The 25,487-nt window shown below is 38.5% G+C and overlaps 1 protein-coding gene across 3 annotated transcripts in view; it reads left to right on the top strand.

Moving 5' to 3' along the window:
* SPMAP2L (sperm microtubule associated protein 2 like) overlaps window positions 1–25,487 on the top strand; it is a 64,637-nt gene that overhangs the window by 11,881 nt on the left and 27,269 nt on the right. For 2 of the 3 annotated variants that reach the window (XM_072620839.1, XM_072620840.1), the window contains exons 3-5: window positions 8,430–8,483; window positions 13,561–13,613; window positions 20,030–20,155. In XM_072620839.1, coding sequence (XP_072476940.1) covers window positions 13,609–13,613; window positions 20,030–20,155 — 131 coding nt within the window. In that variant the 5' untranslated portion in view covers window positions 8,430–8,483; window positions 13,561–13,608. The remainder of the gene's footprint in view (window positions 1–8,429; window positions 8,484–13,560; window positions 13,614–20,029; window positions 20,156–25,487) is intronic. The other variant, XM_072620841.1, reaches the window with a different exon arrangement.

Here is a 25,487-nt window from a genome sequence, read left to right on the forward strand (position 1 = left end):
AAGGAATGATCGAAGAGTTTCTAAGACAGATCACAGACTGGTTCAGAGGTCAGCAGTCAATAAACATTTATTAATTAAGTACTTACCCTGTGCTGTGTGTAGAGATACAAAGAAAGGGAAAGACAGTCCCTGCCCCCAAAGAGCTCACATTCTAATGAGGGAGACACTTGGTAAATAACCCAGTACCTACAAATTTAATAGAGAGTAGATGGAACACCATTATTTCTGGGAAGAAAGCACTAGCAGTGGGAGACCTGAAAATACCTACTGAAGGAGGTGTTGTTGGAATTGAGTCTTGAAGAGCTCCAGGGAGACTCAGACAAGTACCAACTGCATGACCCTGGACAAGTCACTTAACCTCTTTGACTCAGTTTCCTCATCTGTAAAATGAACTGGAGAAGGAAATGGCAAACCACTTTAGCATTTTTGCCCCAAAACCCTACCCAAATAGAGTCATGAAAAGCTGAACAGGACTGAAAAACAACACAACAACAGAATGTCATTGGATGGGGGAAATGTGGTTAGACAATAGTGTGTGTGTGTGTGTGTGTGTGTATAAATATAAATTCTCTCTTACTATATAACCTTGGGAATTTAACTTTTCTAGCCCTCAGTTTCATTATCTGTAAGAGGAGGGGGCTAGCCTTGATGATCTTTCAGGTCTCTTCCAGGTCTATATGCTAGGTCTGGTTTGGTTGAAAAGGAGGGAAGGAAACAAAGATTTATTCATACCTACTATGTGCCAGGTACTGTACTAAATATAGTCCCATCTGATCCTCACAATAACCCTGTGATGTAGTGGCTATTATCATCCTCATTTTACAGTTGAGAAAACTAAGGCAGGTACAAGTTAAGTGACTTGTCCAGGGTCATGCAGCTGGTAAGTGTCTGAGGTCAGATGTGCACAGATGTCTTCCCGACTCCACGCCTGGTGCTCTATCTACTGGGCCATCTGGAAGACTTCAAGTATAATATGTATCAACATTGCCATGTGGCTGCCAAAAGTTCAATGCTTTCTAAATAGTTGGTGTTTACCTGTTTGCATTGAGTTTAATGTTGTTTTTAACAAAATGTTAGAGTTTTTAAAGATGCAGTAATAAGTTGTATTAATAGAAATAATTCTAGACAAAGAAAATGGTAACTCCTCTGTACTATATAGCAATCAAACAACTTCTGGAATGTTATGCTCAGTTCTGGGTGCCAAATTATAAAAGGGACGTTGGCCAGCCAGAAGATGTCTAGAGTGAAATGGCCAGCATGGTCAGACTCAAAACTGTTTTATATTAGAAACTCATGGATACATAGAATCCTGGAAGTGGAAGGAACCGTAGAGGTCATTTGTCAGTTCCATGGCTGAAGAAACTAGGATTGTTTAGCCTAGAGAAGAATTAGAAATTTCATGATAACTATCTTCAGATATTTGAAGGGCTGTGACATGGAAGAGAAATTAGACCTTGACATTGTGACCATAGAGGGTTGAGCCGGGAACAAGTGACTAGGAATTCCAAGATGGGTAGATTTTGGCCGAATATAAGGGAAAAATTCTTAACAATTAGAACTGAATGAGCTACTTAGTGAGCAGTTCTTGTCTGGTATCTACCAGGGTTTCCCCACACCCGCCACCTTCCCCTCCACTGTTAAAGGGATCACTTTTCTCTAAAGCTGTCTTGTCTCTCAGACAAGACAAGAGACAAAGCTTTCTATGAGACCTGACTGTCCCTTGATGCAACTTTCTGGTCACCTAAGGGCATAAAAAGTCACACTCATGTGGACTCTTGGCCTCTCAGACTTGGTGTGTACCCTAAGACCATACATACCCTGTTCATTTCCATAAGGAGATGAGGGTATCCACATCTACCAAAGCTGAAGTTTCATGCTAGTGTATCGTTGTTGCCAGCCTTTCTACATAAACTATAGGCGTACATACCTTTTGTTAACTATTCAGCGACTTATGTGTGTCTCAGTACTGGCATCAAACCTGGATTAACAGAGTGCTGTTAGGCCTGGTGGTTAGGAATTGGGCCTTGCTGGCTCACATTGCATTGAGTTGGGGCACTGAAAATATGGAGGGTGGGAGCTTGGATAGCTGTGTGCCAGGCCTAGAGGCCTGTGTGGGCTACCAGAGTCTTCTTACCTCACCTCCGAGGTCTTTGGTTGGCCAAAACCGGATGCTCATATGAGAGAAAGGACGTTCCAGAGTTGAACAAGGGTTGAGCTTTATTTCAGGGTCTAGGTTACAAGTGCAGGGGGATCTTCCTTAGGAGGAAGAGGGGGAGATTTCCTAAGGAGGCTAAGATCTTAAGGGATTGGAAGTAGAAGTACAAGCGGGGAGAGAGGGGGAGGGGAGAGAGGAAAGAAGAGAAGCGGAGCCTACTGTCCTCTTGGCTCCTCACGTGCTAAGAGAGCTTTCAGGCTTCCTCAATCCTACTTAACCTTCAGCCGCATAGTTTGCATCTCAATACCGTGCTGTTAGATAACAATAGTGTGCCCAGATCCGGGACGACCTCGAGGGCAGGGAGACTCCACCCATCACGTATCTCCCGGGGAGAGGCGGAAATACCCGAGCTAGCCGAGCTAGCTCAGTCTGACCTTCTCGAATCCCCGCTGTTCATGGAGGGCCTCGTAAGACTCTAAGATTTAGAAGTCCCACTTTTACCCGCCCGAGACCGTCCACACGGAATTGAGCTTCCAATCCCAACAGCTGTGTACTTCACAGTAGTGACTGGTTGCTAGAGCACATCTGATTGTGTTCAGAATGGAGCAAAAAACAGGGTCCTTCTAACCAGAGAGCTCAGTGGGTCCTGGAGGCTCATGGGGAGCACATGTCAGCTCCAACATTTCTTTGTTATTATTAACCATCCTGCAGATATTAGACTCCCAGCATAAGACTAAAAGTAAATTGGCCCCAAATATTTAGCAAATAGAGATAGAGTTCTTGTCCCTATGCAAGTGAAGGGAGCTCTCCTGATGGGATTGGACACTTCCAGCTACAGCCAAGAACCCACAGGCCTGGGGATGGAAATATGATCTGTGACCTAGAGAAATCAGGGCCATAAGACAGGAGAATGGGAGTGTCAGTGAGGAAGTGATCTGGGAATTCCTATCAGTGTCAAGTCATCCCTGGGGTTAGCTTATTACTACATCCCAGCTTATGGTTTAGCAAAGGGAAGGCCAGCTTCTACCTCAAGGAACTTTAGAGGTTACAAGAAAAGTTAAAATAGCAACCTGATGAATCACTGGAGCAATGTGAGGGCATGGTCTAATGGAGCCAATAGGAGACTCTCTCTGGCAGCAGAGTACCATAGGCTTGGGAAACCCTGTGAAGTCTTAATTCTACAGAATCAGCTAAATTAGAAGTTCTAGTCTGGGGCCACTTTTTGCCCTTTTTATGGGGGGTAATGCCCAAGATGGATAGTTACAGGAAGATGAAAATCTGTTGTAGCCAGGTCCTTGATGGGGGAATCCTCAAGGAAGAGAATGAAATTCCCAAAGATAATGGGTTTAATATTGAGGTTAGCAAACTATGGCCCTTGCGCCAAAGCTGGCCTACTGCTTGTTTTTATATGACCCTCTAGCCAAGAACAGTTTTTGCATTTTTAAATAAAATGTATTTTAAAATAAAGGGGTTGGGTCAGATTTGGCCTCTAGGCTGGCTGTAGTTTGTCAATCCCTCCTGGCTTAATAGATTGGATTTATGCTGTCCCCACATAGCTTGCCACACTCTATGACCAACCTGCCTCTGGGAAAATTAGATTCCACCTTTTCTGTGGAGCCCTGACCTGAAAATAGTCTTTAGCTGTGGCCATCTAGTCAGAGGAATGTCATGAAGAACACCAAAGTGTTGGGTTGTGGGTTAGATAGGATGCTTGCTAATTGTGTGACCTTGTTGAAGTCACTTAACTTTGATGAGTCTCAGTTTTAGGATCTAACTCACCTCCATAATTTAAAATACTTTCTAAGGTACCTTTAACCTTTAAGTTCTATGACCCTAAATGTCTTTTAAGGTTCTTGACAGCTCTAAGATTCTGTTACTCTTTCTTTTGCAACAGAAAATTATCTCCCTTCAGAAGATGGGAGTAGTGAGCGAAAAGGTAAAGGAAGGAAGGGAAGGGAAAGGAAGGACAAAGGGAAAGGAAAGAATTTAGGGACACTGCACCTGACATATCAGCCTGTGTGGGCTTTGTATATGCTTGGATCTGCTCACTGTGTACCTGGACACCCAACTCTAGGGATCATCCAGACTCCCACCAGAAGCTCTGGGTGGCTGATGGCATTCCTCTTCTGTGCCATAGACTCCTAGAGGAAGTAATAGCAGCATCCACAGTATTTGCAGCCTTTCTCTTGCTAAGGTTCTAGCAACATTCTGCATGCTCTGGGTTTAATGGCGCTGTTCAATTAAAGAAATGGTTGAAGGCGTAGCAACAGTCTTTGAAAAAGAGGTACTGAAAAAAACTAGGAGCCAGACATTTTTGGGCTGCCACTAAATTTTTCCCCCTATTCCTCTCCGGAAATGGTTTGGTGACTAAGGGTCATGGTCAGAAGTCAACACTTTCTTGTCTTTCTTTTTTCTTTCTGACATTTTATTGTTGTTATAGTAACTTTCTCTTCCAAATAGCCACTTACCTACCGTCAAGACGTACATTGTGGCTTATTCGGAATGCGCAGTAAAATCAAGTTAATAACTAATGCTAGATGGGTTACTTCATAGTGATGACGGTGGCTGTTCATTCATTTCAGTTGTGTCCGACTCTTCATGACCCCATTTGGGGTTTTCTTGACAAAGATGCTAGAGTGGCTTACTATTTCCTTCAGCTCACTTTACAGATGGGGAAACTGAGGCAAATAGGGTTAAGTGAGTTGTCTGGGGTCACACAGCTAGTTAACGTCTGAGTCTAGAGTTGAACTCAGGCCTTTCTGACTTTGAGGCCTAGCTCTGTATTCACTGCACCACATAGCTGCCCTTTGGTGGTGACAGAGGCTGATGGAAACTTTTTATGATTTTTTTTTTACATTACAAACAGACATTTTCCCCTATCTTCTAAACTAATTGTTTCTTTATAATTAGAACTGTCTTACAATAGAAGGGGTGCCTGAAGGTATTCAAGTGGAGGGGGGATGACATTGTTGTAAGGACTTTATAGAGGGGATTTCTGTTCAGTTATGAGTTGGATGAGATGGCTTATAAAGTCCTTTCCAACTTGAAGATTGTGATTCTGTGTAGATCTGATTTTGTGAGAAACAGCTCATTCTTTCCATTTTCTACCTCCCAAGAGGCTTGCTTTGGCCCATACATGTTCAGTGTACCAAAAACGTGAAGAAAAAAAGTTTAAGTACTGAGGGTCCGGTAAATGAGAAAGAACATTCTGATTGAATGAGAGAATTACTCAGATTGCCCCACCCCTTTGAACCTGGAAACAGCCCCAAGTGCTGCTGTTGTATAGCATGTAATCATTAGTCTGTAGCAAGGCTAAGGATTTCAGAAATTTTCCTAGCTTAGATAAAGAATAAAAGGCTAAGCTTCTTTAAAAGCTCAGTCATATATTTGTAATTTCATAATCTGTGCACATGAAGAAAAAGTCTTCAGTAGACTGAAGATTCTACCCCATCTCTCAAGGGATGATGGATAAATTTTTTTAAAAAAGTAAAAAAAAAGCCTTATGAGGTAATGTAATTACTAGGACAAAGCAAGCAAGCAAATGTTCCAGGCGATTATCTTTATTATACCCAGCCTGAAGATGTAGCTAGGCTGACATAATGCATGATCAGTGAGTGAGGAGAGGAAAGACATTAATTAAGCCTCTGCAGAAAAGCTAAACAGACATTAATGAGATGACTTCAAATTAAAATAACTTAGTTTAAGCCTCTTTTTTGTGATAAATTATGAGACTGTGTAAAACTACATTTTATGTTATATATTTTTAAATGGTACCCTTTTTACTTCAAATTAAAAAAAAATTCTGATACTTTAAGAAAAATCACCTAGTGGGGGAAAAAACTATGATGAGATGGTAAAAAATGTAATCATAAGTGAACCTCATTGAAAAGATTGCTATGGCTGTTTTGGACAGCTTATCTGGGAATTTGTTTTGCTGGACTACGTATATTAATCATTAGAGTTTTCTTTTTTTAATTGTTTATTTGTGGGGAGGACATGTTAGAGGGAGAGATAAGAAGTGCCTGTAAAATGAATAAATTCTTTAAAAGAAAAAATTGATATGCAGCCAATTTGTTTTTTCATAAACTAGTTTTTCACCTGATCCTCTCTGAGCCACTCTCTTTAGAGAGCAGTATGGTCCCAGTATACATGAGACATTGGGATTGGCACAGTGGTATTATATGCAGGCATATTCAGCCAGGAGACCTAATAAATAGAGCCATGGACTTAGTCATGAAGACCTGAGTTCAAATAGTGATAACCTCATACAACTGTGTGGTGCTGGGCAAAGAACTTCACCCCTATTTGTCTTGGTTTCTTCATCTATCAAATAGGGATAATAAAAGCACGTGTCTCTTGGAATTGCTGTGAAGATAAAATGAGATAATATTTATAAAACACTTTGAAAACCTTAAAGCTCTGTATAAGTCCTAGTAATTATCACCATCATCTTCCTGCATCCTCTCACTCATGAATGTGTTTTTGCATGTGCGTTCACACACACACACACACACACACATACACACACACACCCCTCAGTTGAAGAATTGGACTGTTTCGAATACATATATTATGAACAAGTTAATCCAAGGCAAAACTGTGGGAAAAGATTTAATCTCTTTCTCCCTGTTGACATGCCTCCTCTTTGTAATCTCTACCTAGTTAAATTCCCTTACGTTTCTTCTTCCATCTAGAATTTAATGTTCGGAACTTCTTAGATTTAAATGGAATAGGTGATCATTTACAAGGTATGACTTGAAAGTACACTACAATGTTATTGTTCAGTTGTTTCAATTGTGTCCAACTTTTCATGACCCCATTTGGAGGTTTTTTGGCAAAGATACAGAGTGATTTGCCATTTCCTTCTCCAGCTCATTTTACAGATGAGACAAACAAGGTTAAGTGACTTGCCCATGGTTACACAGCTGGTATGTGTTGGAGACCAGCTTTGAACTCAGGAAGACAACATTGACTGGTCACAGTTCTAAAGTCCTTACTTCAAAACCATACTATCTGAGAAGAGGGCTCCAGATGACTGTGGGGAAACAGGAAAGAAGCAGGTTCCTAGTAGCAAAATGATGCCAAAAGGCAGTGAGGATATATATGGGAAATGAGGAGGGTATGGCACAGCTCAGAGGAAGCTTGGGAGTCTTTGAAGAAACCCTTCTTATATAATAGGGAGGAGATGTGGGACAGTGGAGAGTAGAGATTTCAAAGGTAGAGGATCCACTGCTGAGAGATCACCTGTGTGACCTCTGGCAAGCCGTTTGATCTTCTGGACCTTGATTCCTTATCTGTAAAATGAAGACCTTGAGCTAAACAACCTCTCAGAATCTCAGTCTGTGATTCCGCTATGCTTCACAGTTTTGCCCAGAGTCATCCATGTTGCCCTGCTCCCACTCTGGTGAAATATAACTGTCCTGCAGTCATTCCCTTCATATCCAAGATGTGGTTTATCTCATCTGTAACTAAATATTCCTTATTATGCTCAAGAGAAAGGCTAAAAGGTTTACCTCACCAGACAAAAGAAGTATGTTTTAACTGGGTCCTTCTCGAGACAATATCCCTGCTTTGTTAGATCAGTTGATAGCTCTATTAGTAGAACTCAGGTCCATAGTAGCAAGACTCTTTCTGAATGGTCAGGGTTTGTTGGAGTCTTTTGCTGTCAGGACGAGTGGACTGTGACACATCCAACGCAGTTACGTGTTTATAAGTAGTCTCCATAAACTACTCAGTTTATTTACAGTTCTTTTTGTTGTGGCAAAGAACTGGAAACTGAGGAGGAATCCATTAAATAGGGAATGGTTGAACAAATTAATGGTATATGAATGTGAATGAACACTCATGCTATAAATCATGAAAAGAATGGTTTCAAAGAAATCTAGCGAGATGTGTATGAACTGATGCAGGGTATAGTGAGTAATAAGGACAACCTTTTATGTAATAATAGCAGCAATACAAACAATCTTAAAGGACTTAAGAACTCTGTTCAATATAATACCCAAATATGATTCCCGAGGGTCACTACCCATCTCCTGAACAGAGAGCACTCAGGGTGTAGAATGAGATATATATTTTTATACATGGGCAACGTGAGAGTTAGTTTTGCTTTACTGTGTATATTTGTTACAAAGATTTTGTTTTGCTTCTTTTTTGGTTTGGAGGGGGTAGTTGGGAGGGAGAAAAAATAGATTTTTGTGAATTGAAAAAGTAAAATTTGTATGTATACATATCTATATGTACAATCATCAGTTTTTTTCTTTTAATTTTCCAGGGACCCAATAAGAGATCTTTCTAGACCTAAAAAAGTATGGAGGGCACCAGATAGGTAAGGCTCCATGTAGTCTTGCTCACGACATTTGTTTCTACTGCTTATAAAACACAAATACTTTCTCTCTGGTCCTTTAACCTCTGTATCACCAAGGCACTATTCATTCACCTCTTTGCTTACCTGACTTTTTCTGAATTTAAATTGGAACCTTCAGTTCACCCATATTCAACCCATACATTCATCCTCTAGGACTTTCATCACACTCCTTTATGGGATTTTGTGCCTTGGGTTTTGGTCTCTGCCTGTGCTTGTTGGCTCTGTGTTATTAGAAGAATGAACTTCTTTAACAAGGGCACACTTCTGTCCCTACTTAGCCTCTGCAATCTTAACTCAGTAGATGTGCTCCTTTCCCTTTGTAAGTTATCAGCAGACCTTAGTTTTTTTTTTTAAAAGACATCTTTTATCTTTGTACCATTTACGTTTTCCAACATACTCCTTTTTCTTCCTGCTTCCAAGAGAGCCATCCTATAAAACAAAGAATAAAAAAAGAAAAAAAATGAATTTAACAAAAGTAACTTACACCTCAACAAAATCCAGCATTATTATATGTTAGTTTTCCACACCCTTTTTCTTCCACTTTTGCAAAGAAGGGAGGGAGATAGATTCTCATATCTCATAACTGAAGCAAGTTCAGTCATTAACATTTCATAGTGCTCAGGGATTTTTTTGTGGTTGTTGTACCACATCATCATGGACATCATTATGATCATTGTGTATATTGTTTTCTTGGTTCCACTTCCCTTTGTCTCAGTTTATATGTCTTCCCACTTTTCTCTGTATTTATCATATTCACAGTTTCTTGCAACACAGTTATATTCATTTAATTTGTGTACCACAGCTTGTTTAGCTATTTACTAATTGATGGGCATCTACTTTGTTTACAATTTTTTGCTACTATGAAAAGGAGCCTGGAGTTTAAAATTGCACATTTGAAGGTGAGATGCCTATTCTCTAGGTAACTGCCTTTGCAGAGAAAGTAAAAGTATCACTTCTTTTCTCATATTTAAAATATCTTCTCTTTTGACATATATGGAAGAGAGGTTATTGAGAAAGTAACTGAATATGTGAGGGAATGTGCAAAGACATTTTATACTCACCTTTAAGATAGTGAGCTTAGAGCATACGCACTGCATAAATGTGTATACATGTAGTACATGCCATATTCAGAGAGATCTCATTAATTCTTACAATATTTTTTTGAAATTGGCAGGTAGTATCATTTCTATCTAACAAGCAAAGACAACCAAGTGATTGTGAAGTGAAAAAATGTAATCAGGTTGACACAGAAAGTGGGGGCGGACTCATATGATATATGCAGTATATAAGAAGGAAAAGTTATGTTAATTTTTTATATTTGTGGAAATTTCAATTTTTTTAAAGACTAGGATGCTAACTAGGATAGTCTTCCTCTTTTGATGAAATGTGCATTTGGTGTAGCACTCCAGTGATGCTAACCTACGTGGAATCAGCCTATGACCTACACTGCCTGCCTCTACCCATGGCCATAGCTTTGCCAGTACCAAAAAGTCAAGGAATGTTGTGAATAGGACACATCACATGGGAACTTAATTATCGGTTGTAAATTTGCCTAGGAAATCTGACTATGATTTAGAAAGAAGGGTTGACTTCAACTCCTTCAGACAATTGCCTGAATATACTTCAGAGTAAAAGAGAGTGGCTGACTTTCAGGTTTGTACTTTCTCTTTTAGAGCAAAAGTATTGGCCTCTTTTTAAAAACGTGCTTAATGAGGCTGGTGCATGGAGATGTAAGCTAATTTTCTAGGATGGCTCACTTAAATCAGACAAAGTAGGGACTCTGAGGATCTGGAGAGGAAGCAACAGAGGGTTTTAAAAATATAGTTAATTGATGCTTTTTGCTTTTATGTCATTTCAATTCTTCACTCATTCAGACTGACAAAAACATAAAAGCATTAAGATATGAAACAATAATCAATCTGATAATGCATGTAATATTCTGTCCTAGAAGACCCCTGGCTCTCTGCTATGAGGGTGTGTGTGTGTGTGTGTGTGTGTGTGTGTGTGTGTGTGTGTGTGTGTAAAGGTATGTTTCATTCTGTATTCAGAATCTAGCATTCATTCATTCATATCTTTGTTGATTTCTGTTTCTCAGAGTCCAACTTTTTGAAAAAATTATTTTTACTTATTTCATTAAATGCTTCCCAATTACATGTAAAAATTAACATTTAAAAAAAAATTTCGAGTTCCAAATTTTCTTCCTTCCACTCACCTCTCCTCCCTCCTTGAGAAGGCAAGCTATTTGATATCAGTTGTACATGTGAAGTCATGCAAAACATATTTCCATATTAGTCGTGTTGCTAAAGAAAACACAAAATAAAACAATAAAAATAAAGTTTAAAAAGGTATGCTTCAATTTGTATTCAAGGTTCATCAGTTCTCTCTCTGGAGGTGGAAAGCATTTTTCATCATGGGTCCTTTGGAATTGTCCAGGATCATTGATTAGAATAACCAAGTCTTTCACAGTTATGATCTTAAGAATATTTCTGTTACTGTGTACAATGTTCTCCTGGTCTTGCTCACTTCATTTTGCAGGAGTTCATATAAATATTCCCAGGTTTTTCTGAAGCCATTGTGCTTGTCATTTCTATGGCATAATAGCATTCTATCATAGTTATATATCACAACTTATATCATTAATCAGATATGTAAACAGCTGTTGTGGATATATCTATATCTATATTTTAAAGATCAAGTCACATAGTATAATAAACACTCTATTTAATCAAAACTAAGCCTTGAGCCAAGAAACTAAAGCATTCACAATCCATGGCAACATAAGAGCTTATAACCAGGATGACCACATGACCTTAAATAGACACAAAAGTAACTTGCTCTTTTCCCCAAGTATGACCACAAGGCTTAAAACAAAGCATATCATTCAGTATATAACATAATATAGCATACCTCCCCCCATGTACAATTTTTTGAGAGCTGAAATCTTTGGGGAGTGAGCAATCAGCTTCTCCTCACTCAAGTACTGTCCCAAAATACTGTTTATACAAACGGGGTCCCAGACCAGGGCCTTCCCTAACACAGCACATCCCCAGGGGTAGCAGAGAACACAACACACTCCACCCCTAGGTCACAGTAGGATACAATCCCCTCAATCAAAACAGTTTCCAAGTCTAGAAAGTCCTCTTGGGGGTGTGTCCTTCTTTCCACGCTGTTCTTACAGGCTCCCACCTGGCACTCTCAAGTGCACACATGCTCTAGTGGGCCAAAGAGTCCAAGTCCTAATGCTGCTTCAGCCCTGCTTCCAAGTCCTGAGGGGTGGCTAGGCAGCAAAGCCAACAGAGTGGTTCCCTGGGACTTATGGCACTTTCTCCATCCCACTAAAGACAATTCCACCTCCTGGGTCCCAACCCATCCCAAGGGGACATAGCAGGAAAGCATGCTCACTGCTCCTGCCTTACTGCAAAGTTTTCATCTTAACCTGGGGCTGAGTCCCAAGTTCTGTGGTTTCTCCTCCTGGATCCGGGGTAGACTGCTCTCTGCTCCTGCCAGGGTCCCAATGCAGGTAGCTCTCTGCTCCTGCTCCACATCTCACCTCACAGGGGCAGGGACTATTCTATTCCAAGCTCTCCCTGATCCTGCCTGGGTGCAGGCGCAGTAGGCTTCTGGGGCTCCTGCCTCTAGCTTCTGTCTCTGGCCTGCACCTCCCCAACTTGGGGGCAGCTCATCCTCCCCTAGCCTCACATGGGGAGGGGTCACTCTGGCCTGGGCTCTGGGTATAGCACAATTCCAGGGCTTCCACCCCTCCAGCACAGTCTGGGATGAGGCTACTCCACTTGAGCCCTGGCCCTGGCCATGGCCTTGGCTCTGAGAGATATGGTACTGAATAGGCAAATTAACCTAGGTAGAACTGTCATTTTTATTACATGTAAACACACACACATATATGTAAGTTTTATTTTATTGGCTATTATATTGGAAGGAGTTGAGTTACATATTTCTTCCTAGGGTGTCATAGCCATTTCCAGGAATCCCAGTCAGTAAAAGTGAATGCCAAAGGGCACCTGCTGCTTCATGCAAATCTTAGGTTATTGATCTTAGATCTCTTTGATGTCTCTTGCATAAAGTATGGTCATCATATTTTTAAGTGTCCCACTCACAAAGGAAGAGGAGTAACCTCAGACAACTCTCTTTATGTTACACACCCAAAGTCCATCCCAGCCTTGATTTTTTTAGTACCTAACAGATTCAGGAAAATGCAGGGTGGGACCTGACAGGCTAGCTAGAGGTTGAAATATATAGGTTAGCTATAAGTTGCTAAAGACAAGGGTGACAAGTGGGTATTCCAAAATAAAAGTCTGTCAAAAACTATTGTCACCTGGTGTTGAAATTAATTGTTATTCTTTTTCACAGCAAGTTTGCCTTCCTGATTATGATCTGCCTAGGATGGTTAAAGTTAATTTATAATTCCTGATCATACTTTAACTGACCAGTAGAAGGTGGTTCAGAAGTATGCTTGGTGTCAGAAGGAAGTTAGCACAGTGTTAAAGGAGAATGTGGGGATAATAAAAAGGGTCCAGGGAAGAGCAACGAATTTTACAAGGAGGGAAAAGAGAAAAGGTTAAAGGAATGGAGGTTGGCTCCTGTGGAGGAGAGAAGCAAAGGAGCGATTTCCTTTTTATCTTCAAGTACGTGAATAATGTTTATAAGAAACATGTTGACTAGTTATTTTCCATCTTTATGAAGTACTAAATAAACAAGACAGAAAGTGATTTGGAGTATAAATATAAATGAGAAAGATCTTGATCAACACATTAATTAAAAAATTGGAGGTAAGTTAAGGAATTAGGTTGTTAAGTGTCCTTGAGAATCTTCTAAGAAAGAAAAGAAAGATCTTTTTCTCCTTCTTTGAAGATCTTTTAAGAAAGAAAAGACTAGAATACTTTCTGTTTAGGATGAGAATATTCAGCTGTCAAAGGAGGCTAGTCACCTAATATCTCTAAGTTCCCTCCAGCTCCATTAAGCTATAATTTATGGATAATTTAGAGTATATTTTACTACATTCTCTCAATATTCTCTGTAGGAAACTACACAGAAGGATCTTCATCTACAAGAATCAAGTCCTAATGAAATGGAGTATGAGATTAATTTTTATTTCTTTAATGTTGCTAACTAACTGTTAAACATGGGCAGTTTATAGACTAGGAAAGAGAAATAGAAAATAAGGTAATTATCTAAGGATTATATTGCTATTTATTCATGCTTCATGAAGGTTTTGCTCCTACCCTTATTCTACACGTGTTTCTCTCTTTTCTGTCATTATCAGCTTCTGTTTCTATGTTGGTTCCTTCCCAGTTATCTTAGGATGTTGCCAGGTCTTCCCTGTCCTGGGGTCACATGACCCCACTTCCACATAATTACCATCCTATGCCAGCTGTCTGAGCTTTATGGCCACATTTCTCAGACAGGTAGTCAGTTAGCTCAGGGTTTGTGTGTTTTTTTTACAATAGAAAGGATTTTCAGATAATCTCATTATGGTTCCAGTTTAAAGGCTATCTAGGTAGTGACTTTTACTTTTTTTTAAAATAGCTGGTAAAAAACCCAAATAGGTCATTTGTACCATTTTACTATTAGTGTTACCTCTTGAGCAATATTACTTGCTGTGGCTAAATACAGTTGTATGTATTAATTTCTCATCCTAATGGATTTCTCAGTTGCATTTGACAATATTTGAAATGCTTTTGTCCTTGACTTCCATTAAACTATGCTCTTTTATTTTCTTTGTCTTTCCATCTCTGTTTTGTTGTCTCCAATCTTAACTCAATCTGTGAACCATAGGTGTTTCCAAAAGATCAGTCCAGGTATTTTGTAGTTCTTATTCTATTAATTTCACTTAAAATTTAGCCCTTGGCACTTTTTCTTATTGGTCTCTCTTTATGTACATCTGTCTTTGTGTCTCTATTGCTATCTGTCTCTCTCATCCGTCTTATACATTACTTGTCTCTTTGTCTCTGTTACTGTCTGTCTGTATCAGTCATCTGTCTTACACATTACCATCAGATTATTTTTACCATGTCACTCCTCTCCTAAAATTTTTTTGGTGGCTCCTTCCTGCCCATAGGATAAGATTCTAACTCTTGCTTGACATTCATGGCCTTCCATAATCCAACCTAACTTACCTTTTCAGTTTTATCTTCCATTACTTCCTCATATAAATCCTTAGTTTTGTTCAAACTGATCTTTTTACTATTTCTTTAACACATTAGTAGTTGTCTGGATTCATGCCTTTGCTTATTCTATTCCATTTAATTCAGTTAAAAATCTTTTTTAAATTTGCCTACTAGATGTATGGCGCTGTGTTAGATGTTTGAGATACACTCATATATACAACATAGACAGTGTTCTCAAGGGGGTTACAATTTAAAGAAGATTGGAAAGAGGGGAAGATGTACACACAAGTAACTATGACAAAAAGGGTGGGGAGTGAGACGAATTCACAGAAGAGGTTCAGGAAAAGATGCTTTGAAAATCTGAGGGAGAAAACTCTTACAGCTGGGGAGTTTGGAAGGAGAGTCAGGGAAAACTAAGTGGAAGAGATGGCACCAGAGTTGGCCTTGAGGAGAGGAGAGGAAAAATTTCAACATATTGAAATAGAGATGGGGGAGAGCATTCTAGGCACAGGGGATGACATAAGCATGAGCACTGCAAAAGAAGTCAAGACAAGAACAGGGGATGGAGAGTAATTCAGTTTGATAGGAACACAGAGTATATGATGGGGAGTAGTTTGAAATAAGTCTAGAAACATTGGTTGAAGCCTCATTACACAAGGACTTAAGAGTTAGCATCAGGAGTTCATACTTTATTAGGTATGTGATAGGGAGCCACTGAAGGTTTTGGAAAAGAAGGGATGATGTAATCAGAGGGACACATTAGGAAAGTTATTTGGGTAGTTGTGTGGTGGGTTGATTGGAAAGGGGCAAAAAGACAGATAGTACACTAATATGATAGTCTAGGTGAAAAACCAAGGGAAGTTCAGTGGGAAGGAGGAGAGGAAGATGAGGATAGATAGAAGGGAAATACATTGATATATCTGATAGGACTTAGAGACTGATGAGATTATGTGGTAGGAGAGAGGGAGGAGTCAAAGATAAGTCTGAGGTTATTAACACATGTGTTTGAATGGTATCCATGGAAATAATAAAGGTAAGTAGAGGAGGTATGTTTGGGAAGAAAGAAGAGTCTGATTGTAGAGTTTGAGGGGCTGTGGAATACTTAACTGTAGATATCCAGCAGGAAATTGGAAATATGGATTTGGAAGCTTGAGAGGATGTTTGAATAGAGATACAGATTTGAGAGACATCCATGTCAGGTTGATAATTGAAGCCATGCTAGTGAATGACATCAAGTGGGAGAGTCTAAAGAAAAAAGGGGAATAGTTTAAGGACAGGACCTTGGGAGATGCCAGAGTTTAAGGACTGGGAATAGAATGACTAGTCATCTAATAGATAAGGATAGAGAAGGAATGGTGAGAGCAGAGGAATGAAAATTTTGTGCCCTGGAAGATCAGAAAGGCTTGACTTACCCAGACTGTCTAGGCACAAACACTTCCCCCTCCCCTTCCAGTAACTTATCCAAGTCCCACCCCTCCTTCAATACCCATCTCAAACCCTATTTTGAAGACTTCTTTACTGAAATAAAAGATTTATCTTTTCCCTAAACTATCAACACGTTTAAAATCAGACAAAACATTCTTTATTATATTTTTATTTATACATTTTTATCTTCCAAATTTGATTCAATTTTTTAATTTTTAATTTTAATTTAATTTTAATTTTTCAACATTCATTTCCACAAAATTTTGAGTTCCAAATTTTTTCCCCATCTCTCTCCTGCCCCCACCCCAAAATGTCATGCATTCTGATTACCCCTTCCCCAGTCTTCCCTTCCTTCTATCACACCCTTCCCTTCCCTTGTCCCCATCTTCTCTCTTGTCTTGTAGAACAAGATAAATTTCTCTACCCCATTGCCTGTATTTCTTATTTCCCAGTTGTATGCAAAAACAATTCTCAACATTTGTTCCTAAAATTTTGAGTTCCAACTTCCCTACCTTTCTCCCTCCCCACCCATCCCCACTGAGAAGGCAAGCAATTCAATATAGGCTATATATGTGTAGTTTTGCAAAAGAGTTCTATAATAGTCATGTTGTTTAAGACTAACTATATTTTCCTCCATCCTATCCTGCCCCCCATTTATTCTATTCTCTCTTTTGACCTTGTCCCTCCCCAAAAGTGCTTACTGCTAATTACTCCCTTCTTCCATTTGCCCTCCCTTCTATTATCCCCCCACCCCACTTATCCCCTTCTCCCCTACTTTCCTGTAGTGTAAGATAGATTTTCATACCAAATTGAGTGTGCATGTTATTCCCTTCTTAAGCTAAATGTGATGAGAGTAAACTTCACTTTTTTCCCTCTTCCCTCCCCCCTTTTCCCCTCCATTGAAAAAACTTTTTCTTACCTCTTTTATGAGAGATTATTTGCCCCCTTCCATTTCTCCCTTTCACCTCCCAATATATTCCTTTCTCACCCCTTAGTTTTATTTTTTTAGATATCATCCCTTCCTATTCAACTCACCCTGTGCCCTCTGTCTATATATGTGTGTATAATCCCTCCAACTACCCAAACACTGAGAAAAGTCTCAAGAGTTACAAATATTATCTTTCCATGTAGGAATGTAAACAGTTCAACTTTAGCCCTCATGATTTCTCTTTCCTGTTTACCTTTTCATGCTTCTCTTGATTCTTGTGTTTGAAAGTCAAATTTTCATTCAGTTCTGGTCTTTTCATCAAGAATGCTTGAAAGTCCTCCATTTCATTGAATCACCATTTTTTCCCCTGAAGTATTATACTCAGTTTTCCTGGGTAGATGATTCTTGGTTTTAATCCTAGTTCCTTTGACTTCTGGAATATCCTATTTCATGCCCTTCGATCCCTTAATGTAGAAGCTGCTAGATCTTGTGTTATCCTGATTATATTTCCACAATACTCAAATTGTTTCTTTGTAACTGCTTGCAATATTTTCTCCTTCATCTTGGAACTCTGGAATTTGACTACAACATTCCTAGGAGCTTTTCCTTTTAGATCTCTATCAGAAGGTGATTGGTAGTTTCTTTCAATATTTATTTTACCCTCCGGTTCTAGATTATGAGGGCAATGTTCCTTGAGAGTTTAATGAAAGATGATATCTAAGCTCTTTTTTAAATCATGGCTTTAAGTAGTCCAATAATTTTTAAATTCTCTCTCTTGAATCTATTTTCCAGGTCAGTTGTTTGTCCAATGAGATATTTCACATTATTTTCTATTTTTTCATTCTTTTGGTTTTGTTTTGTAATTTTTTGATTTCTCATAAAGTCATTAGTTTTCATCTGCTCCATTCTAGTTTTTAAAGAACTATTTTCTTCAGTGAGCTTTTGAGCCTCCTTTTCCATTTGACCAATTCTCCTTTTTTAAAACATTCTTCTTCTCATTGGCTTTTTGGACCTCTTTTGCGATTTGGGTTAGTCTATTTTTAAAGATGTTATTTTCTTCAGCATTTTTTTGGGTCTCCTTTAGCAAAGTGTTAACTCACTTTTCATGATTTTCTTGCATTGCTCTCATTTCTCTTCTCAATTTTTCCTCCACCTCTCTTACTTGATTTTCAAAATCCTTCTTGAGTTCTTCCATGGCCTGAGACCATTGCATATTTTTTTTGGAGGTTTTAGATATAGAAACCTTGACTTTTATGTTTCCTTCTGATGGTATGCTTTGTTTTCCCTCATCTGAAAGGATGGAAGCAAATACCTTTGTGCCAAGAAAGTAACCTTCTATAGTCTTATTTCTTTCTCTTTTTTTTGTATTTTCCCAGCCAGTTACTCGACTTTTGAGTCCTTTGTCAAGTGGAGTGTATACTCTAGGGACCTGTAAGTTCTCAATTCCTCCAAGGTGGCACAATAAAAAAGAGAATTTTACTCCTCTCCTGGTTTGTGCTCTGGTCTATGAGTAGGATTCCCTCTCAAGAGCCTCTACCAGCTCTACCATGCCAGTGCTCCTCCTTACCCCAGGACTGCCACTGAGACCCAGATCAGTCACTCAATTCTCCCAGGGTCTTTAGATGGAGGGCTTCAAAAGTGGACACTGCTGCCACAGTGGCTACCACCACCCTGGGTCTGGGAGTAGGACTGAATCCTACTTCCTTCTCACTCAGGTGAAAGAGCTTTCTCACTGACACTTGAAACTGTCTTTGACATTTGTGGGTTGAGAAATCTCGAAACTGCAGGTGCTACCCATGATTCACCACCCTTAAGGCTGCTCCAGTCCTGTCCATGCTGCATGGTCAAATCTGGGCTGTGCTCTGCTCTGAGCCCATTGCAATAGACCTTTTCTGTCAGCCTTCCAGGCTGTCTTGGACTGGAAATCTCATTCACTCTGTCATTTTGTGACTTCTGCTTCTCTAGAATTTGTTTAGAGTCATTTTTTACAGGTATTTTTATGGACCATGGGGGTAGAACTAGAGTAGGTCCATCCTTCAAACTCCACCATCTTGGCTCCACCCCTAGTTCCTCACTTCTTTAAAACTTGGCTTGAAATTTACTTGTCCCAAGAAGTTTTTCTTAATTAAGCCCAAACCAGTTGTTCCTTTATTTTTCATCAGCTTAATACCTCCTTCATTATTCACTTATGGTCATTTGACTGTTGCTTTTTGTGTTTTCTTCATGAATATATGTTATGAATTCTGAGTTAGATTATATACCTCTTAAAGACAGATTGTGTTTTTTTTACTCTTTTATATTCATCTCTAGTTTCTTTTTTGTTTTAATTTTTGAAATGATCATTTTTTATTATCCTTTTCTTTTTAAAATTTTGAGCTACAAATTCTTTCCCCTACCTCCCCCACCCACTGAGAAGGCATGCAATATATCAGTTACACATGTGAAATCATGTGGAACATAATTCCATATTAGCCACATTTCCAAATAACCCCCAAGAAAAATAAAATGAGAAAATTATACTTCAATTTACATTGAGAGTTCATTAGTTCTCTCTCTGGTCACCTTTAGTTTCTATTATTGTTACATTCTATGATGTAACTTTTTCTTCAAGCTGGAAGTGACCTTGAAGGTCATCTAATCCAACCATCTTCAGCATCTGATTTAGGGCTTTTTACATTTGTTAAAACCCAGTAATTGTTGTTGACATAAATATTCTGTCTGTATTCTTGGTTTGAGCCTGGGTTGTAAATTATCCTTTAAAAAAAGTATATGATGACAAAAGTATAGTTATTCTAAGTAACTATTTTTTTTGGCATATTCTATTTTAAGAATGTGGATTAAATACATACTTAATTCATCTTTATAAATGTTATCTTTCTCAACAACTGTACTTGTAAAATGCTTATATGTAGACTTTTTAAAGAAAGGGAAAAATCAGTAAACAAGGAGGTGTTCAGGTATAATATTTAAGGTAAGGGTATTTACTTCATATTGGATAAGGTATCCTTTTGTCTTTCTCCTTTTAACAGAAAATTGGTTTGGGGAAATCAAGATCCTATCAAACCTTTATCTTGGAATGCTTTGAATGCGAAGCTAACTAAAAGATTTGAACGCCTTGCAGAACCCAAGATCTCCAAACTACATATACCCAACAGGTTTGGCTTATGTACTATTTGTTTCCTTAGAAGACCACAGGCACATGAATGGAGAAGTGTTTCTCTACAACTCACCTGTAGACAGTGTGACTAGTCTTAATGCCCTAAGGAGGAGGGCGGCACCTTGTCTCTAGTGTTTAACTACAATCCAATCTTTTTACAACCAAACATGATACTTTGCCTTCTATACAGTACAGGAAATGTAAATATTTTCTGAGTAAACACAAAAGGGGATAAGACATACTGTCAATCATTTCAATTTTTTATTTGGGCAATTGTTATGTTTCAGGGACATAATTAGGCATGTAACATATACAAATCTCTTTTTTCTGTATGTTTAGTACTCTTCAACAAACATATACTAAGATAACCAAGAACAGGGAATGCTTGTATTAAAAAAATTTTCTTTTATACAAGGTTTTTTTTTTTAAAGAAATATGTCTATTAAGTTTAAGAATGTAGTAAGAAAATTGTTTTACTTGTGTCCCTCTTTGTACTTTTTTCTGTGTATTTGAAATGTTTTATTGATGCTCTTTTAAGATTTTTATCATGCCCATTAAGTCATCTCCTCTTCCTCCAACTGATGGAATAAAAAATATACTTACTACACATTTACCATGACCAAAGTACGATGCTAAGTAGAGGATACAAATAGATGGGAATACAAATAGAGAAGTCAGGTAGTCCCCATTCTCAAGGAGCTCACCATTCTAATGAGAGAGACAATGCACATGGCAGGTTTCAGCCACAAGTCAGATAGAAAAGCCCATGAGCCTTGGGGTGTTGTGGCAAAGCAGATGGAACGCCTCTTTTTTAAACATCATTTCCACTGATAAAATCACAACAGTTTCTGATTTTGAACAATTTGACTAGGGAAAACTTGGACAAAACTTTGATGAGTAGAACTTTCTTTTCTGAGTATTCAATAAATGTAACTCTAATACCCGAAGGAGCAGTAGCCAGGCTGTATCTTCATAGGCATTGCTTCCCAGGATGCTCTCTGTGGGCACTGGGATGGAAACTTTGCTGTTCCTAAGGCTTTGGGGTTTAAGGTATTGAACTGTCTCCATAGTGGGAGACAGCAGGCAAGGTGTTATAAGGTGATGATTTGACTTGCCTTGCACATTCTTCTTCTTGTCTCTCCTTCAGGATGCTTTTCTGATTCACTTAGGTTATCTAGCCTTAAACACTGAATGGGGGTTGCCTCAGTCAAACTGAGACCTGAGAAAGACCTTAGCTTAAAAACGCTGAGATCTCTCATTGTGTCTGGGACCACTTTCAGTCATTCTGATCTATATCTTGCCACTGGACCCAAATGGAAAGTAAGGCTTGTGACTTTGCACAGCCCTGCCTCACTCCAATTCTCTTGCAAGTCATGGCATCACCTTCCTGACTATTGCCATAGTCCTCTTTGAGAAGGAAGGACAAACAACAGCAAGGCTGGCCTGTATCCCTTGTGAGTGGTAGTTGATGGACACCTGTTTTGTTTTTAATTCTTTGCTAAAGCTGAAAATTGTTTTTATAAGTATTTTTGTACATATAAATCCTTTCCATCTCTTTCCTTGGAATTTCTTGGCGTGCACATTTAAAAGTTGTATTGCATCAAAGAATATGTACAGTTTAGTGAATCTTTGGACAGAATTCCAAATTGTTTTCCAGAATAGCTTCAATTTGCAGTTCTGTCAACAGTGAGTTAGTATGTTTTCCTTTCCATAACACTTCCAAAATTCACTGTTTTCTATTGTTGTCATCTTTGCAGTCTGATAGGTATGAGCTAGAACCTGAGAGTTGTTTTTCCTAGTTTTAATATTGCATTTCTCTTCTCTTATATTGCATATAAGAATATGCAGCCAACTGCATATTCTTATATGTTTGTATTAATACTATGTATATCTTAACTATTAGACTTTTATCAGAGAAATGTGTCATGAATATTTTTCCAATTAATTATTTTCCTTTTGATTTTAAATGCATTTGCTTGTACAGAAACTATTCAGTTTTATATAAATGAAATTCTTCATTTTAGCTTCTATATCATCATCTCTATCCTTTATATAAATAAAAATTCTTCTCCTGTCTATAGTTGTGAATGGTAGCTTCTCTTTGTCCTCTAACTTTTTTTTATTATATGACCCTTTACATTTAGATCATTTATCCATTTGGAGTTTATTTTGGTATATAACATAAGGTGTTGGTCTAAAGCTAATTTCTACAGATTTCTTTCTAATATTTCTGGTATTTTTGTCAGGGAGTTTTCATAAACTGGTATTCTTGAGTTAATTGACATAATATTATGTTTGATTGCTTCTGGGTCTTGTTTAGCTGATCTGCTATACTGAGCAACTTTTCTCCTTTTAAAACCAGTATCAAATTGTTTTTGTACTTTTTTGGCTTTATTGTGTAGCTTGAGATCTGGTAATGCTAGTTTCCCTCCAAACTCTCTTTTGTTATAACCCTTGAAATTCTTGATCTTTTATCACTCCAGATACATTGTTTTCTCTAGATCCATAAAATATCCCCTCACTAGTTTGACTGGTATGGTACTAAATCTATGCAGAAATATCTATAACAAAATAAAATTGTTATAAGGGGCTTCTTTTTTAATTAAAGAGCAGCTGGATGGCATAGTGGAGTCAAGAAGATTTGTCTTCCAAGTTCAAATCCAACCTCAGACACTTACTAGCTGTGTGACCCTGGGCAAGTCATGTAATTTTGTTTGCTTCAGTTTCTTTATCTGTAAAATGAGCTGGAGAAGGAAATGGCAAACCATTCCAGTGTTTTTGCCAAGAAAACCCCAAATAGGGTCATGAAGAATCAGACATGACTGAAAAATGACTTAACAACAACAAAGTTATAGTTTGATAATGACTTACTACTGAACTCCAGAGACATGAGATCAGAACACAGTGACTCGCTATTATGTACCAATAAAACGTTTAGAATGGGCCGTGTGTGTGTGTGTGTGTGTGTGTGTGTGTGTGTGTGTGTGTGTGTGAGAGAGAGAGAGAGAGAGAGAGAGAGAGAAAGAAAGAGAGAGAGAGAGAGAAAGAGAGAGAGAGAAGCTCATTTTGAATCTTTTAAGGTGTATTATTTTGATCTTCTTTTGAAATAGATTTCTGTTTCTGCTAATACTTTTTACTTCTTAAGTGCCTGCCTGGTTTTGGGGTCAACTATATTCTGCAACTCCTTTGAGAAATAATGAAATTGTAGCCATAACATCTACTTTATTTTTGCTTCTGAGACTTAATCTCAGTGCATACTTGTGGAAACAGTTTCTCTTTAAGGTAAATGCATTTTAAAATATACATTGATCATTTTAAGTGACCACATTAGTTTTCTGCACTTTAGAAAAACCAGTGAAGATTGCAAATTTTTCTAGATCTTTATTTAGATCAATTCCTCCAGGACAGTATATTGAGTTCTTGAGTCACTTCCTCTGTAAATTTCAAAGTCCTATATAATTGTGAGCTATTTCTCATGTTACCTCAATGCTGAGTCTTATTAGTGGAATAATTTGTAAGTTAAAAGAGAGGATAAGATCTTTTCTTGCCTTACTTTGGATGCCTAAAATTTTTCTTTCCCATTTGCTATGGGTCAGAATTTTGATAGAAACTGAAGAGGTGTAAATCAATCCCTACCTTCTTACACACTTCTCTCCCAAACACACATACTCTTACTGCAGTGTGGGACTTTTATAAAAACTTGTCCCCTCCATCCACCTAGGGAACTACCTTGCCAATTGCTTTTTCTAACGATCTCACCACCAGCTTTTATTTGCTTTTATTTTTTGGACTGTTTTTTAACCATCTTGAGAATTGTTTTTACCTGAAAGCACAGGAATATAATTTTAATAAAAGACTGTCTGTTCATCCTCTGTCTCTGACATCTCTATTGTAACAGATGCAGGATAGAACCCCAACATTTTTAAACAACGATTTCTTCTTTCAAGAGGTATTAATCATTGACTATATGTGGCCAGCCTTGTATGAGACACTATAGGGAAGGTAATATTCACAGCACCTATGATGACTAGGAACATGCTAGCACAGTTCTGAACTGCAAAATATAACAGACTCTCCACATGGAAGACAGAACCAAAACATTTATTCAGACACCAGAAAGCCAAATGCATCGTAGTAACCAAGAAGTCTATACACATCATCAGACTTTCTCACAAACAGGCTCTCCTAAGCAAAATGTCCTTCTCTCACTCACAGCCAACTGCCTGCTTCTTCTGTCCTTCCCAGCTATGACTAGTCTGACCAACTTTCCCTCAGCTCTGCTCTAGCTCCGCCTCTTCTTGTTCCACACTTCCTGTTCCACCTCTTCCTGTTCCACTCATTCAGCAAGCTCCTCCTACCATAGGCTTCATGGGACCCAAACTCATGTGACTTAGGCTTCTATGTGACTTAAGCAGGTCCCATAGGCCTATTAATGAATGAGAAAGATCTTCCCATTCCATTAAAAATACATTAATTCCATCAAAAATACATTAACAATATAAGAAGCAACAAAATTTGTGACATAACCCTTCTCTTTAAAGAAACAGTCTCTTTGGGGAAATTCATATGCATGTGACAAGTTAAACAGAAATACAAGGTAGTATACAGGTAAGTGACAAAATGAGTCATATAGATAGTGCTGAAGGATTTAAGAGGAAAGAGAGTTCCTCCTTTCTCTGGGCTGGAGGGTTAATAGAAGGATTCTCAGAAAGGTATAGACTGGACTAGGTGGAGTCCGAGTTCCCTTTGATCCTGAGATTCTTTGATTCTGTGAAGGAAGAATTTGACCTGGTTGTTGAAACATTTGGAAAGTCAGAGGGAAGGGTGTTCAAGGCAGGAGAAAGACTTCCGATGAGAACAAAGGAAGGCATTTCAGGAGCAAAGAAGGACCAGGTCAAGCTTGAACCCTAGTTCCAGTTCAGTGATGTGAGGCTGCCAAAAGTCCTCTGCTGAACGTCTCCCGTAGGGCAGCCTGGCCTTCCCACTTAACCCTCAGTCCAATGCCTCAAGTCCTGCTCCATCATTATAAGCTGGTCTTTACCACTAGCCCTCAGTCAGGTTGATCTAGTTACTGAACACACTTTGTTTTTACTTCAGAGCTATTGTTCATTCCTTTCACTTTGTCAGCAGAGGCTTAGAAGTGAATCTGATTATCTCATTAAAGTATTTCACAATAAGATTGTCAGCCCTCCCAGACATTTTGTGCATTTTTTCAAAGAGTAGAAACTTAAACAATTTTTCAAAGTACTTAATGAACATTAAACTCTGTTCCTTCAAATCTTCATTGCTCTCCTTGCAAATGCTCATCTATACATTTTTACATAATCATA

This window comes from Notamacropus eugenii, chromosome 6 (assembly GCF_028372415.1).
Source record: "Notamacropus eugenii isolate mMacEug1 chromosome 6, mMacEug1.pri_v2, whole genome shotgun sequence".
Taxonomy (NCBI): domain Eukaryota; kingdom Metazoa; phylum Chordata; class Mammalia; order Diprotodontia; family Macropodidae; genus Notamacropus; species Notamacropus eugenii.